The 15,803-nt window shown below is 45.3% G+C and overlaps 1 protein-coding gene across 28 annotated transcripts in view; it reads left to right on the top strand.

Moving 5' to 3' along the window:
* The window catches only part of LOC122541752 (sorbin and SH3 domain-containing protein 1-like), a 327,865-nt gene that overhangs the window by 151,892 nt on the left and 160,170 nt on the right, over positions 1-15,803 (top strand). For 8 of the 28 annotated variants that reach the window (XM_043678662.1, XM_043678663.1, XM_043678674.1 and 5 more), the window contains exon 1: positions 9,974-10,202. The exons of 2 other annotated variants lie outside the window; for them this stretch is intronic. In XM_043678662.1, coding sequence (XP_043534597.1) covers positions 10,171-10,202 — 32 coding nt within the window. In that variant the 5' untranslated portion in view covers positions 9,974-10,170. Of the gene's footprint in view, positions 1-9,968; positions 10,203-10,871; positions 11,071-15,803 lie in introns of those variants that run through there. 18 more of the 28 variants (XM_043678675.1, XM_043678676.1, XM_043678683.1 and 15 more) reach the window with 10 other exon arrangements.

Below are 15,803 nucleotides of genomic sequence, written 5' to 3' on the forward strand. Positions count from 1 at the left end.
GGCAATCCCACAACCAACAGATCAGGCCTATGCTCAGCAATCCTGCCACATCCGTTTCATGAATGGTAGTGGATAATTAATTAATTCACTGGAGGAGGAGTCTCCACAAATATCTGCATTCTCGATGATTAAAGAGTCCAGCACATCTGTCAAACAATAAGGCTGAAGTATTTGCATCAGTCTTCAGCCAGAGGTGCCAAGTGGATGATTCATCTCTGTGGTCTCCAGGCATTACAGATTCCAATCTTAAGTCAATTTGATTCACTCAAGACACTGCAAATGCTAAGGGCCCAGATAATGTCCCAGAATAGTACTGAAGACTTGTGCTCCAGCACTTATTGCTCCCTTAGCCAAGGTGATCCAAACTGGCACTTGCCTGACCAATGTGGAACATTGCCCAGGTATGTCATGTACACAAAACGTAGGACAGTCCAACTCAGCCAAGTTCCGCCCAAGCGGTCTACTCTCAATCATCAATAAATTGTTGCACAGTATTCTCAATAGTGCTATCAAGTAGCACCTGCCCAGCGATGCCCCATTTGGTTTCTGCCAGGGCCACTCTGCTCCTGGCATTGTTACAGCCTTGGTTCAAACAAAAGAGCTGAATTCCAGAGGTGAGGTCAGTGTGACAGACCTTGACATCAAAACTGCACCCAACTGAGCGTGACATCAAGGAACTGTAGCAAAACTGGAATCAACAGGAATCGGGCAAACTCTCTACTGGTTAAGTCCATAGGAAGATGGTCATGGTTGTTGGAGGTCAGTCACTCAGGTGCAGGATATCTCTGCAGGGGTTTCTGAGGGCAGTGTCCTTGGCCCAACTATCTTCATCTGCTTTATCAATGACATTCTGTCCACTTCTGAACTTAAGATGGGGATGTTCACCAATGTTCAGCTTCATTTGTGACTTCTCAGATACTGAAGTATCCTATGTTCAAATGCATCAAGATCTGGGCAATATCTGGCTTTGTACTGACAAGTAACATTTGTACCACACAGATGCCAAGCAATGACCATCTCCAATAGGAGATGATCTAACCACTGCCCTTTGACATTCATGGTGTTACTATCATTGAATCCTCCATTATCAACATTCTGGGAGTTACGATTGACCAGATACTCAACTGAACTCACCACATAAACATTGGCTACAAGAGCAGGTCTTGTAAAGTCGGAATATGGCAGTGAGTAAGTCATCACCTGACCCGCCAAAGCCTGTCCTCCATCAACAAAGATACAAGTCATGGGTGTGAAGGAATACTCCCTACTTGCCTGAATAGGTGCATCTCGCACGGTGGCTCAGTGGTTAGCACGGCTGCCTCACAGCACCAGGGTCCTAGGTTCGATTCCAGCCTCAGGCGACTGTGTGTGTGGAGTTTGCACATTCTCCTGTGTCTGCATGGGTTTCCTCTGGATGCTCCGGTTTCCTCCCACAGTCCAAAGATGTGCAGGTCAGGTGAATTGGCAATGCTAAATTGCCCGTAGGTTAGGTGTGTTAGAGGGGGATGGGCTTGGGAGGGTTACTCTTCGGAGGATCGGTGTCGACTTGTTGGGCCAAAGGGCCTGTTTCCACACTAGGGAATCTAAATCTAAATCTAAATCTAATCTAAAAACATTCATTCGAGAAGCTTAACACCACCATCCAGTACAAAGCAGCCCGCTTGATTGATACCACATCCGCTCCCTCCACCACTGAGGCTGAGTACACACTGCTGCTACTATTAACACAATGCAGTGCAGAAATTCACCAAAGATCCTCAGACAGCACCTTCCAAACCCACAACCATTTCCATTTGGAAGGGTAAAAGCAGCAGACGACACTACTTTTAAGTTTCTGTCCAAGCCACTCACCATCCTGACTTGGCAATATATCACTGCTCCTTAACTGCTGCTGAGTCAAAATCCTAGAATTTTCTCTATAAGGACACTGTGGATCAATTTACAGCACACACCGGCCGCTCACCACCACCTTCTAAAGGTCAACTGAGGATGTGCAATAAATACTTGCCCACCTGAGGGGGAGGTGATGGCCTAGTGATATTTTAGCTCGAGTATTAATCCAGAAACCCAGAATAGTATTCTGGGGACTTGGGTTCGAATCCCATCACAGCAGATGGTAGAATTGGAATTCAGTTTTTAAAAAAAATCTGGAATTAAGAGTCGTCTGATGTCAATTGTTGGAGAAACCAGTCTGGTTCACTTTTTTAAGGAAGGAGATCTGCCATCCTGACCTGGTCTGGCTGACATGTGACTCCAGACCCATGGTAATGTGGCTGATTCTCCACTGCCCTCTGAAATGGCCTAGCAAGCCACTCAGTTGTATCAATCGCTAGGAAGGTACAACAAAGAAATGACAGGTGGACTGCAGCGATTCAAGAAGGCAGCTCAAGAGCAAACAGGGATGGGCTATCAATACTGGCCAGCCAGCAACACCCAGTGAATGAAGAAAAGCTGGCGCTATCCATGTCCCATAAGTGATTTTTATAAAAAAAAAAGCTCAAGGATGGAATAAACCCCAGCATAGATTGGTTGGTTAGACTGAATATTCCATGCACCCAATGCAATATCTTGTGTTTTAAGCTTGAGAATAGAGGAATTGCTGCTCAGCATCTAAAGGAAGATATTTGACAAATGAAGATGGTCAGACCAGTGGTCTTTTAAATATCGACGTGCCCTCATCTAAATCTGTTTTAAAATAGCTTTTAAGTAATTGAATTACTGCAGCCTCAGTATCATGACTGCTTGAAGTTTTTAGAACCATTGCAATTCCAACTTTATTGACTATAGGATGACACACCATAGATTGAGTCAGTTTTGCCCTTTGTACTGGTTTGCTGAAAGAGCTGTCTAGTTAGTTTCACTCCCCTTCTTTTCACTATCCCCCACTGCCCTATGGACTTGAAGAGAAAAACGTTTTAAGTATTTATCAAATTCCATACAAAATTTACTGTTGAATCTGCTTCCCCCATCCGTTCAGCCAATGCATTCCAGATCACAGCGACTTGTAGAATGTAGACTGTCGTGCCAGCTGGGGTCAAGGCTAGTTCAGTTAACATGATTTATCAGGGGTTAAATTCCCAGTGAAGAGAAGCAGACCTTGTAAAGTTGAATTTAAGTCTCTGCGGCTTGTTTTATTTCCATATTTACGATTCTTGTGACCTATCCAAGAGAAAGTGTATTTGGCTTGAAAACCAGAAACAGAAGGACTCCAAAATGGTCGATGATTCCTCCAAACGAGGAATAAAAAAAAATCCAAATCTACAGCAGAAAGTAAAAGCTGCACCCCTCAAATTCCCATTCCTCCTCATTCTTCAGTAATACTGCTACAAGTTGCATTGTTGGGTTGTTTTGCTGTAATAATGCTGATTTGCGTGTTGTGGATAAATGCAACTCCAGTTATGATGTGCTCATGTCCCACTGGCGTAACTCCTCTGCTATGCGTGCCTTTTATATTCAAGGCTGCTCTCGACCTGTTGGTCTTTTATGAATGATGCTATCTTTTGTTTTGAAGCAGTTACGTCCACTTATTGCTACTTTTTCAGAGCTGGCCAATCTGTGGCTTTTCAAGTGATCCCTCTGAACTGATGGTGGTTGAGTTGATAGGGTGAATGTTGGCTGCTTGGAGTGGTTTTCTGAATCAACTTTGGAGTGCTGATGGATTTTGAGCTGAAGGATGAGACAGCACAAATACGCTCCTCTTCATCCCTACATAGATTGAGAGGCAATTCAAAGTTAACTCGTTTTGATTCATTTTCTTTTGTAAAGGCACGGGTCATAGGATAAAATGTGGGTCATTCAGCCCATCAAATCTGTCTTGCCATTTACTCTGATCACAACTGATCTGTGCCTCTGTAATCTTATCACTGTAATCAACATTTCAATTGATCACATCTCCCACCCCTCTTCTCTGCCCATCCAAATACTTATTTTGGGGGGAAGGGTAGAGGGGTAAGAGGGAGGTAGATTAATGTCACCCTTTCATTGATAAGCTGCTTCCTGATTTCACTCCAGAATAGCCTGACTCTTTATTTTGAGATTATCCCTCCGCTGGCTTGGCAAAGCCTCAGTGAGCTTTTGGGCAACATCTTGGTTTTATTGAGGTGTAACATCGCCTTTTCCCTCCTCTCACGTATTTGGCAAATGGTCCTTTTTTCATGGAGGTTGTTGCCCATTAGATGATCTGTTCCAGAATGGTTTACGTGCCATGCCTCTATTTAAAAAAAAAGTTAAGGGCAAATGTAAGCCGTTTGGCCCTTTGAACCTGCTAGCTTATTCAATATGATCATGGCTGATCATCCAACTCAGTCCCCTTTCTCCCATACCCTTTGACCCCTTTAGCCCTAACAACTATATCTAACTCCTTAGAAACATTCAATGTATTTTGTTTTCAACTGCATTCTGTGGCACCCAGAGAGCGTCTCACCACTCTGTGAAGAAATTAATTTTCATCTCAGTCCTAAGTGACTTATCCCACATCCTTAAACTGTGACCCCCTGGTTCTGGATGTCACAGACATTGGGAACAACATTTCTGCATTTCATGTTTTGAATAGAGTGGTCAAGATAGCCACTAGGCCAGTGTTTTGTTTTTCTTCATGCTCCCTCCAGACAGTGAAGTATCAAGGTCAGCAGTGTTTGGGGGCAAGGGGTCCACAGTCAGCAGTGTCATTGAGCTTCACACTGAGGCTTGGTGCTTCAGTTCACTCCAATCCTCAAGGGCCTGAGCACGTACTTCAGGCTGACACTCATTGTGGCAATGTGACACCATCATGAGCGCTGTTTCTCAGATGGGACATTGAACCGAGGTCCCTTCTCTCTTTGGATAGATAAGATCTTTTGGTAAAGTTTCAAGGAAGTGTAGGATGTTTTTGCTGGTATGCAGGCCAGTGTTATCTCTAAATCCAACGTTGTGAAAAGTCACAATCTGACTATCTGCTCCTTTCTCTGGCATCTTGCTGTGTACAAACTGTCTCCCTTTGAGGAGCATCTTCTTGTTTGTAAAATGCTTTGGAACATCCTGGGAGTATGGGAACGTAAGGTCTGTCATTCTCCAGCACGGTAACCGTAATTGCATTAGGCAGTTGACTGTATTCGGAGTCCGGATCAGAGTGGTGCTGGAAAAGCACAGCTGGTCAGGCAGCATCCGAGTGACAGGAAAATCGATGTTTCTGGCAAAAGCCCTTCATTCCTTGACTCTGATCTCTAGCATCTGCAGTCCTCTCTTTTGCCTAGCTGACTGTATTCTCCCAGTCAAAGGCTGATATCAGTCCTGGGGCTGAGACAATAGCCTCCCCTTTCCCTCCTCTTGTGACTTGTACCCAGTGCAGCAAAGTCTGAGAATAGCAATCTCCTAACCTTGTAAAATAGCTCAAACTGACTCATGGAGTGGGAGAGGAATATAGATGCCGAGCTGTGTAAGGCCAGGAATTGACGTAAGTAGCTATTCCAGGAATCAAAGAGTCTGATTTGAAGAGAAGCAGGGAGATATAATTCATTGGGATGAAAGGAGTTGGGAATGGTGACTGAATTTTGAGGAGTTCCAGTCTGGAAATGGAAGACTGTGGTCACCAGTGATGGAGCTGAGGGTGGGGACCAGAGGAGTTGCACAGACGATTGGTGAATGTGTGATGCTGGAGTGCAGAGCTGGTAAGGGGAGAAAGGTGGTAAATGTTGGTCAGGAGCTTGAAATCACTGCACTGGAGAATGTGGCCTGGTGCTCAGTCAGCTCTCTGAGCCTTTTTCCTGCGGAGCGAAACTCTGAGTGACTCTTTTGGGATCTTACCCAAATGCATCATCTGACGTTTATCTGGATTGAGTTCCATTTGCCAACGATCACCCCATCTGACCAGTCCATTTATCCTCCTGCTATCCCTATTATTTACCAACCCACTTGTTTTCATATCACCTGGAACCTTACAGATCCAGCCCCCTACAGTCAAGTCTAAATCATTACCACAAACAACAAAGGCCCCAACACTACTGCTTGTGGGACCTCACTGGACACTGACTTGTCACAAAAATGCCCTTGACCATCCCCTCTGCTTCCTGCCACCCAGCTAACTGTGAATCTAATTTGCCGAGTTTTTATTGATCCTGTGGGCTTGTAACTTCGCTATTAGTCTCCCATGCAGGACCTTATCAAAAGCCTTGCTGAAATGCAACACCAAATGCATTGCTTTCATCGACAAACCTGGTCACCTCTTTGTAAGATTCAATCATGTCTGACCTCCCTTTGACAAAACCATACTGACTGTTCTTAATTAATGCCTGCCTGTCCAAGTGCAGGTTAATTCTGTCCCTCAGAATTGCTACCAATAGTTTTCCCCGACCACTGAGGTTAGACTGACTGGTCTGTAGTTTCCTCCCTTCTTCAATTGCAACGGTGGACATGCTTTAGGGAGTCAGGAGGTGAGTTACCTGCTGCAGAATTCCCTGGGTTGTCCTGTTCTTGCAGTGACAATACTTGGGGTGGCTCAGTGGTTAGTACTGCTACCTCACAGCACCAGGGACCCAGGTTTGATTCCAATCTCTGGCGACTGTGCTGACTTCACACAGACATTCTCCATGTGTCTGCATGGGTTCTTTCCCACAATCCAAAGATGTGCAGGTTAGGTGAATTGGCCATGCTAAATTGCCATAGTGTTCAGGGATGTGTAGGTTAGGTGCATTAGTGAGCGGTAAATGTCGAGTAATAGGGTAGGGGAATGAGTTTGGGTGGGCTACTCTTCAGAGGGTCGGTGTGGACATGTTGAGCTGAAGGGCCTGTTTTCGCGCTGTAGGGATTCTATGATCTATGATAGTTATATGGTTAGTTCAGTTTAGTGTCTGTTCGATGGTAACTCCCAGGATATTGATTTTGGGATGTTTGACAATGCCATTGGTAATTTTTTTTTGCTGCTTTGCATTCAATGGTTATATTCTGTCTCTTATTGGAGATGGTGATTGCCTGGCATGTGTGTTACTTGCCATGTACCAGTCCAAGACTAAATGTTGTCCAGGTCTTGCTCAATTTGGACGAATACTGCATCAATATCTGTGGAGCGATGAATGGTGCCGAGCTTTGTGCAAGCAGCAGCCAAAATCCCACTTCTGACCTTTATAATAGAGGGAAGGTCTTTGATTAAGCAACTGAAGATGGTTGAGCCTAGGGCACTACCCCGAGGAACTGTATGAGGTCTTCTGGCACCATGGTAATATCGCTACCTAGTCAGAAGGCCAGCTCAAGTTCCTCCTCCTCCATGTATAACATCTCTTAACAGGTAACTGAAACTAAAATACGTACCAGATGAACTCCAGGATGTCCTGGAGCTGAAATGACTGGTCTGCAACAACTACAACCATCTTCCTTTTGTGTCAGCTGTGACTCCAGCCAGTGCAGAGTTTTCCCCTAATTCCCCTTTAGCTACAGTTTTGCCAGGGCTCTTTGTTGCCACATTCTCTCTGTTTTGTGGCTTTGATGTCAGAGCAGTTACACTCCTTCCCCTTTTTGAGTTGAGCCCTTTGTGTAATTTTGGGTAGATGCCAGTGTTGCAGCTGGACTAGAACAGCTTGGCTAGGGATGCAGCTAATTATGGAGCGTGTTTAGGGCAGCACGGTGGCTCAGTGGTTAGCACTGCTGCCTCTCAGCACCAGGGACCTGGTTCGATTCCAGCCTCAGGCGACTGTCTGTGTGGAGTTTGCACATTCTCCCCGTGCCTGTGTGGGTTTCCTCCCACAGTCCAAAGATGTGCAGATTAGGTGGCTTGGTCATGCTAAATTACCCCATAGTGTTCAGGGATGTGTAGGCTAGGTGCATTAGGGGAAATGGGTCTGGGTGGGTTTCTCTTTTGGCGGGTTGGTATGGACTTGTTGGGCTAAATGGCTTGTTTCCACACTTAAAGAGATTCTATGATCGTATGTCTTTAGTACTATTGCTTGGATGGTGTCGGAGCCACAGCCTTTGCAGTACCCAGTACCTCCAGCTCGCTCTTGGTGTTAGTGTGGGATCAATTGCATTGGCCAATGACTGGAATCTGAGATACAGGGGGCCACCTAATTGAAGAGATCCACTCAGCATTTCCAGCTGAAGATTGCTGCAAATGCTCCAGCTTTGTCTCTTTCACTGAGCTGGCTCTCCCTTCATTGAGGATAACTAGAGAGCCTCCTCCTTTAGCAAATTGTTTAATTATCCACCACCATTCACAATTTGATGTGACAGGACGACAGAACTTCGATCTAACCTATTGGTTATGGGATCGTTTGGCTGTCTGTCACTGACTGCTTCTGCTGCTTGGCCCACATGTTTGGTAGCTTCACCAGTTTTAGGTGCTTCTCCTGCCATGCCTTCCTGTACTCTCCATTGAACCAGGGTTGATCCCTTGGCTTGATGGTAATGTTACGTGGGGGTTATGACCAGTCCTGAGGTTTCAGATCATATTGAAGTACAATTTTGCTGCTGCTGGCCCACTGTCTTGAGTAGTTTGATCTGCTTAAAATCTGTCCCATTTAGCACAGTGTCACCTAACACGATGGAGGCTATCCTCAATGTGGAACTTTGTCTCCACAAGGACAGTGCAGTGGTCACACCTATCAATACTGGGCGGAAGTGGGTACTGCAGATGCTGAAGATTAGAGTAGTGCTGGAAAAGCACAGCAGGTCAGGTAGCATCCGAAGAGCAGGAAAATCGATGTTTTGGGCAAAAGCCCTTCATCAGGCTTTTCCTGCTGTCTGACCTGTTGTGCTTGTCTGGCACCATTGTACTCTTGACTCCTATCAATATTGTCATAGACAGATGGAACTGCCACTGATGGATTGGTTGGCATAAGGTCAAGTATGGTTTTCCCTCTTATTGTTATGTCGTTCAGGACTTAGCCAGTTTGGTCAGTTGTGGTTCTTCCTTGTAATGGTCATTGAGGTCCCCACCTCGACTACATTCTGGGCAATTGCCACCCTCTGTGCTTTCTCCAGGTGCTGCTCAACATGGAGCCTGATTCATCAGCTGAGGAGGGAGACAGTAAGTGGTGTTCAGCAAGTGGTTTCCTCACCCATGTTTGACCTGATGCTGAGAGAATTCATAGGGTCCAAATGCAATATCGAGATCTCCCCGGTCAACTGTAGAATACTGTGCCACCACCTCTGCTGCGTCTACCCTGTACATGGTACAGGATGGTGCTGATGGTATCTGCAATATTGTCGTTTTCATTGAATCAGATGCTCATAAGGAGGACTCTAAACAGAGTCATTGAGGCTTTACAGCATGGCAAAAAGGCCCCTCCACCCATTGAGTCTGTAGCAGCCGTTCAGCATCTATCTACTCTTATCCTATTTGCCAGCATTTGGCCCACACTCTTATGGTATCAAGAGGGCTCTGTATTCTGTTGTCATTGTCAGCGCTTTGGTCAGTCTGGTTTAATTCCTTTTATTAGACTTGATAGCGGTACGACAAAAAAAACTGAAAGAAGTACGGATGCTGTAAATCTGAAACAAAAACAGCCAATTTCTGTTTCTGTTTTGGTAGCGGTTAAATACAAGTGAGTGGCTTGCTGGGAAATTCAGGGCATAAGGGTCTACCACATGGCTGTATATCTGGTCAATATTTAGCTAAGTCTAGATTTATTAACTAGCTTCAAATTTCACTATCTGCTGTGGGGGGATTTGAACCCATGTTCCCACAACGTTAGCCTAGCCCCCATTGCCTGTGGTACGAATAAAGCATCTATCGCTTGGATCAGGGTCCAGGCAAGCTGAGCTTTCTTTGTGCACAGCTTCCCTTAGCGTCTGTCACAGAAAATCTACTCTCAACACAAACAAAACTTTATTGACCAGTCCATACCTCAGCCCTTGTCATACATTGTGTCAAAGTGTGAGATCATCCTTCCCCATTCGGATCAAACAGACTACAGGCTATTGAAACATTTCAGCCATCTCTGGGTATTTGTCCTTTGGAATCCTGTGAGAAAGACGTCAGCCAGGCTGTATGAAGGAGCCTAATTAAAGCAGTGTGGTGGGAGGAGCTGAGGTACTTAAAGCTGACAGCTGAGATCTGGGGCTTTCACATCCAACACCAGTGAATCAAATGAGCAGTCATTGAAAGCACAACATCTCCCTTTTCAAGCCGGTAATCACATCCAGGCCAAATCTAACGTCACAGTGCAATTGTAGCAAGCTGAAGAATTACCCATCGAAAAGAAAATGCCTCCTTTAACTGACAAAGTCAATCCAAGGTATGGAACGGGCCTCTCCTGTTACAAGATAGATGTGATTTGTTTCTTTGACGAAAACAATTGTCAACTACCTAAAGGGCCTTTGTGAAAAGGGTTTTGACAATCTTGTGTTGGTAGAGGAGAACAGATTGTTGGTTTTGTTACAAGCTGCACGTGATGCATGTTAAAGTCTTCATGCTGTTTCCCTCACCGTGCGCATTAGATGTTGGAATCTATTTGACAATGAAAGCAGTCTACTTCTAACATGCAGCTTAAACTCTTCTCCACCTCCACTTTGTGCTGTTTTAATTTTGTATCCAGTGGGGCTGAGTTAGGACAGTAACTGAGACCCTTGTGTATAATCTTGTGCTCTTTGTGCTTTAGTGAACGTTACTGTTTTGCAGTGTAAATGGATGGCATTAATTTACAACTGGATAGGGTGGGTTGAGTGGACTGGCAGTATAAAAATGCCTGGCACAGGGCAGGCTCCCCTGAATGGGTGGCATTGCGCCCGCAGTCTGTTGCCTGTGTTTCCCAATTTGGCAGGCAGGGTCACGATTTGCACTTGGTGGCGTCATGCTGTGGATCAGAGAGTTAGTTTACATTCCTCTGGCCTGGTTAGAAGCCGTCATTGTGTCCTTGAAGTCTCAAAATAAATGTGGCACGGGTGTAAGGTATCACTGGACTGCCTCATGGTGTGACTTGTTTACTATTACTGCATGTCCCAGTGGGCTATTGACAGCACTGTAGCATCAATATAAGATCGTCTTTCCAATCAAGGCAGACTTTGCCACTAATCTAGTGTGTAAAAGGATTTCCTGATGCATGGCTACACTGGACAGCCCAGACAACTCTCAGCCTGTGACTACTGTACCAGATCCTAACTAGGGTATGTATCAGGCTTTCATGACTCCCTGGTTCAGTGCATGTAAATCAGCTGCAGTCCCTGGGCTTGTCAATATTCTATGGCCCTTGTGGTCTGCTGGCATTTATTGCGATACTTCTGTAGTTGATTGTTTGTTTGCTGATGTTTGACCAGTTATGCAAGGTGTAGAAGCGATAGACATGGGCTACAGTAAGACAGTAAGGCACCAGACACCAAGCGGGAGATGGGGGGCTTCCAGGTGAGAAGGGAAGAATATGGAATGGGGTGTGGAGGAAATAGAATTTGAAGCAAAACACCTCAGACGCTGGAAATCTGAAAGGAACGCACAGAATGCTGGAGGAACTCAACAGGTTTGGCAGCATCCGGGGGGGGAGGGAGGGGAGAGAGAGAGAGAGAGAGAGAGAGAGACTTAATCGGTTTGATCTGTCATCTTCAGAGCATAGGCCGTTGAAGAATCGTATCGGATTTGAAACATTTATCTCTGTTCCTCTCTTCCACAGATGTACTGAGCTCCAGTGTTTGCGTTTGTTAATGAGTCAATGAGTTTGAAAGTGAGAGCAATGGTCATTGCTGGGCAATGGCTAAGGAGAGAGAGAATAATTAATTGGGAATAAAAGACACTGTTGGCGAGCAAGACAATGTTGATCTCCGCTCGAGAGCCCAGTGAACCTGAAAGTCTAGGTACAAATCCCAGTACCATGTCAAAGTGCCACGCTGATGGACTATTGCTCTCCACTCTCGGCTGGAGGGACTTTAGTAGCACAAGATGTCTACTCTGATAAAGATAGTAGCATCACCAGTTTAGCCCACACAGACTGCTTGTTTTGGGAGTGTTTAAAGGGCGGAGACTGGCAGTGGTCCCAGGTCACAAATTTCCAACTGGTAAGGAATATGTTGAGGCAGAGGAATTGAATGATGATAGAGGTGGTACAGGAAAGGGAAACAAAAATGGTGGTGTGGGTGGGCTGATGTTCCAGTGTGTTCTTACCAATGTCCTGAACTTTGGCAGTTGTCATTTGTTTCACAGATACTCGCTGGTAGAGCCATTGTTAAAAGCAACTTTCATCTCATCCCAGGTCCCTCCCAATGTCTCCAATAGATCATGGTGAAATAAAGGTAAAGTTACACCATACCATAGGGCCGCTTTCTTATTCACCTGAAGGTCAGCATGCCTCAAGTGAGGGGAGAGGTTGGGCAGGAGAGTCCTTCATGGTAATCTCAGCCAGTGTGGGAATTGAACCCATGTTGTTGGCATCACTCTGCATCACAAACCAGCTATCCGTCCAACTGAGCTAACTGACCAGCAGTAGATCAGGATGGGAGCTGGCAGTCTCCAGAACCTCTCAACAAGAGGCCACCCTCCACTGGTGAAGCCTGTGCCCTCATGGTATAGGTCACAGCCCTGCGTAATGCTCACCCTGCCCTGTCCCTGCCTTTAATGGCACCATATGGTAGTGGGACTGGAATGGTGTTTCCAATGGAACCTGAAGTAAGGCCCTAGAAGCTGTCTACTTCTGCCAGGGCGGCTGGTGTTGTTGTACAACCAGCTCTTCACACTCATTTGAGTCTGTGCACTTCAGTTCATTGTTGATTTTATGCAGTCGTTGAAACACTGAGACAACAAACCAGGGACGAAAGCTGGACAAACCTCTGTGTGAAGGCCCAAGTTTGGACCCTTGTCCGTTGTTCTGTTCCATCTCGCCTCCTGGGTCAATAAGCAATAGCAGCAGGAGTAGGCCATCTGGCCCCTCAAGCCTGCTCTGCCATTCAATCAGATCACGGCTGATGTTTTTGTGGAATGAGCTCGACCACCAGCCCACTCACCATAACCTGGAATTCTTTTACTGTTCAAAACTCTATCTATCTTTGCCTTAAAAACATGGAATGAGGTAGCCTCAACTGCTTCAATGGGCAGGGAATTCTTTCGATTCACAAAAGTTTGGGAGAAGTAGTTCCTCCTCAACCCGGGCCTGAATCTGGCAGAGAACCCCCACGGCACTGTACGAATAACGGCAGTGGGATGTTTTTCACTGCTCCTGTTGTTTCACTGTGGCTTATTGGGATCATGCGGTGCACAAATTGGTCTGCCAATGGGATCTTGTGTCCAAAGTTGCTGCCGAGTTCCTTGCATTGCAAAAGCAACTAGGCCTCAAAAAGCCTGTTGGCAGTAAAGTGCTTCAGGATTGTCCTGAGCTATGAAAGATGTGCAAGTAAATCAAAGTTCCAGCTGGGAAGGTATTGGTTTTTATTTGTTCTGGGGGTGTCAGCATTGCTGGGTACATCAGCATTTATTGTCCTTGAGAAGATGCTGTTAGGGAACAGTTTTCCTAGAGTTACAATAGATGTCTTAAAGGATGCTGTGTACAAATGTGAGTCCATTTGCTTTCTCATCTCTCCAAGAGATCTGTACTGGAGCAGCAGCTTTCCATTATTAACCATTGTTTCGGAAACGTATTCAGCTGTATAATCCCACTGGTTGGGTGGCTTATATGTGGTGCAGATGAGAGTCGAAAATTTTAACCTTCCTTTTTGCAGTTTTAACATTTCCAGGAGTTTGTTCAGGATAATGTGTGTATAGGTACATGCGGAGGATATGTTGTGTATGGCTGTGGGTGGGTAGTAGGGGGGAGAGGTGCGAGAAAGAGAGTGGTGTGCTAAAGCTTCTGTTTAGACTCCTGAGGAAACACCACAGGAGTGATGTGGTGAATGTGGATCCATTGAGCCAATGCCAATCCCTGTCTATCCACAATGTCCACAAAACTCAATGGCCCTGGCACAGGGCTGGAGGGCAGGGAATAAAACTGTTCCCTGTGGAGCTCAGGTTTAGGTGGCTTATGCTCAGTGGAACCACAGGATCTGATTTACCATTTACTGCTGTTTGAAGGTCAAGAAGCATGAATCCAGAATGTTCCATCAGAAGAAGTGGTGGGTGGAACACAGTCTGTGATGGGGCTTAGGTGGACTTGGGACTGTGGCTGAGCTGGTTTTATTTTTTGTTCCATGATTCAAACTGGTCCAAGTGAAGGACTGACAAGGAGCCTGTCTGGGGTAATTGACCCCCTTGTTTTCATTCCTGAGCTGTGGTATGTGGAGAATGTGAGTCTCTATTTCTGGATGTGCTGATTGCCTGCTGTACATCTGCTGACAAGCTTGGTACTGACACTTGGCTCGTTATTAGGAAATGATTCCTATTTCTGTCACAAACTGTTTATTGTCACTCAGCGCTCAGTCAGAGCACTGCAGCTTTCCTTCTCCCTCAGCCTGGGCTAGGGGTGTATGAGGGGGCCTGCTGTGTTCCAAGGGGAGCGAGAGAGACTGTTGGAAGTTTAATTGCAGTTTTGGAGATCATATCTGGAATACTGTATATATAATTTCAGACTCCTGAGTTGAAAGCAAATATATAATTATGTTAGGTACAGCTTGGAGAAGGAATGATTCCTGGGATCAAGGGCTTAATCTGATGAGGAAAGACTGGTCTGCATCTGTTGGAGTTTAGCGGAATGAGAAGTGAATTTTTGTTATTCATTCACGGGATGAGGGTGTTGCTGGTTAGACCAGCATTTATTGCCCATCCCTAATTGTTCAGAGGGCAATTAACAGTCAACCACATTGCTGTGGGTATGGAGGCCCAATGTAGATCAGACCAGGCATGGACAGCAATTGCCTTCCATAAAGGACATCAGTGAACTAGATGGGTTCTTCCAGACAATCAGCAAAGGATTCATGGTCATCATTAGACTCTTAATCCCAATTTTTTTATTGAATTCAAATTCAATCATCTGTTGTGGCAGCATTTGAATCTGGGTCCCCAGAACATTAGAAGGTTAGTCCAGGGACCCGGGTAATGATAATACCACTAAGCCATTGCCTCCCCCTAGTATGTACGTTTCTGAGAGGGCTTGACAGGGTTAAAAGTCAAATTTTGTTTTTTATTCAGTAATGGGATGTGGGTGGCTCTGTTGTCCACCTCTAATCTCCGTTCAGTTACTTGGTGGTCCATTTCTGAGGGAGGGGCAGTTAAGAGCCAATCGTACTGTTCGGGGTCTGGAGTCACATATCGGAGTAGACCAGACCAGGTAAGAATGGCAGATTTCCTTTCCTAAAGAACATTGGAGAAGGAGATGGGATTTAATTCCAGAGTTTTCTTGAGTTCAAATGCCACCAGCTTGATCCCACATCCTCAGAAAATTACCTTGGTGATGATATCACTGTGTCATGGTATCCCCCCAGATGTCTTCCTTTTACGTTGTAGATCAGGAAAATTCATTTTTTTGGAGGCTCATGAGGCTGTGGAATTCTTTTTCTCAAAGCAGTGGAGGTAGAGTCTGATGTTCAAAGGCCAAGTTAGATAAATTTCGGATAGATAGAGTCAGAATTATTGGGAGACAGATAAGATGACAGTCAAGATTATAACCAAAATCTTAGCCCACAACAAAGCAGATGCAATGGCCCAAATGTTGTTGGTCAGTTTTATTTTTCTATTTAATGTTTTATGTTTCTGTGAACTGTAGAAGATGGGTCTCCGCGCAGAAGGGGGTCTTTGTGAATTCTGCGTTGACTGAGGGTGAGTCAGCTCCCTTGAAGTGTGGGAGCTTTAGCTGTCACTGAGAACTGTATAAACTATGTCAGAATAGTGCAGGAATCTGGATGAAGATAACTCAATCTACACAGCACAGTATATTTGGAGAAAAGAGGAGAAACTCTTGATGTTTGCTACAGTTTTGGCTCTGTTCCAG

The sequence above is a fragment of the Chiloscyllium plagiosum genome, chromosome 38 (genome assembly GCF_004010195.1).
Source record: "Chiloscyllium plagiosum isolate BGI_BamShark_2017 chromosome 38, ASM401019v2, whole genome shotgun sequence".
Lineage (NCBI taxonomy): Eukaryota > Metazoa > Chordata > Chondrichthyes > Orectolobiformes > Hemiscylliidae > Chiloscyllium > Chiloscyllium plagiosum.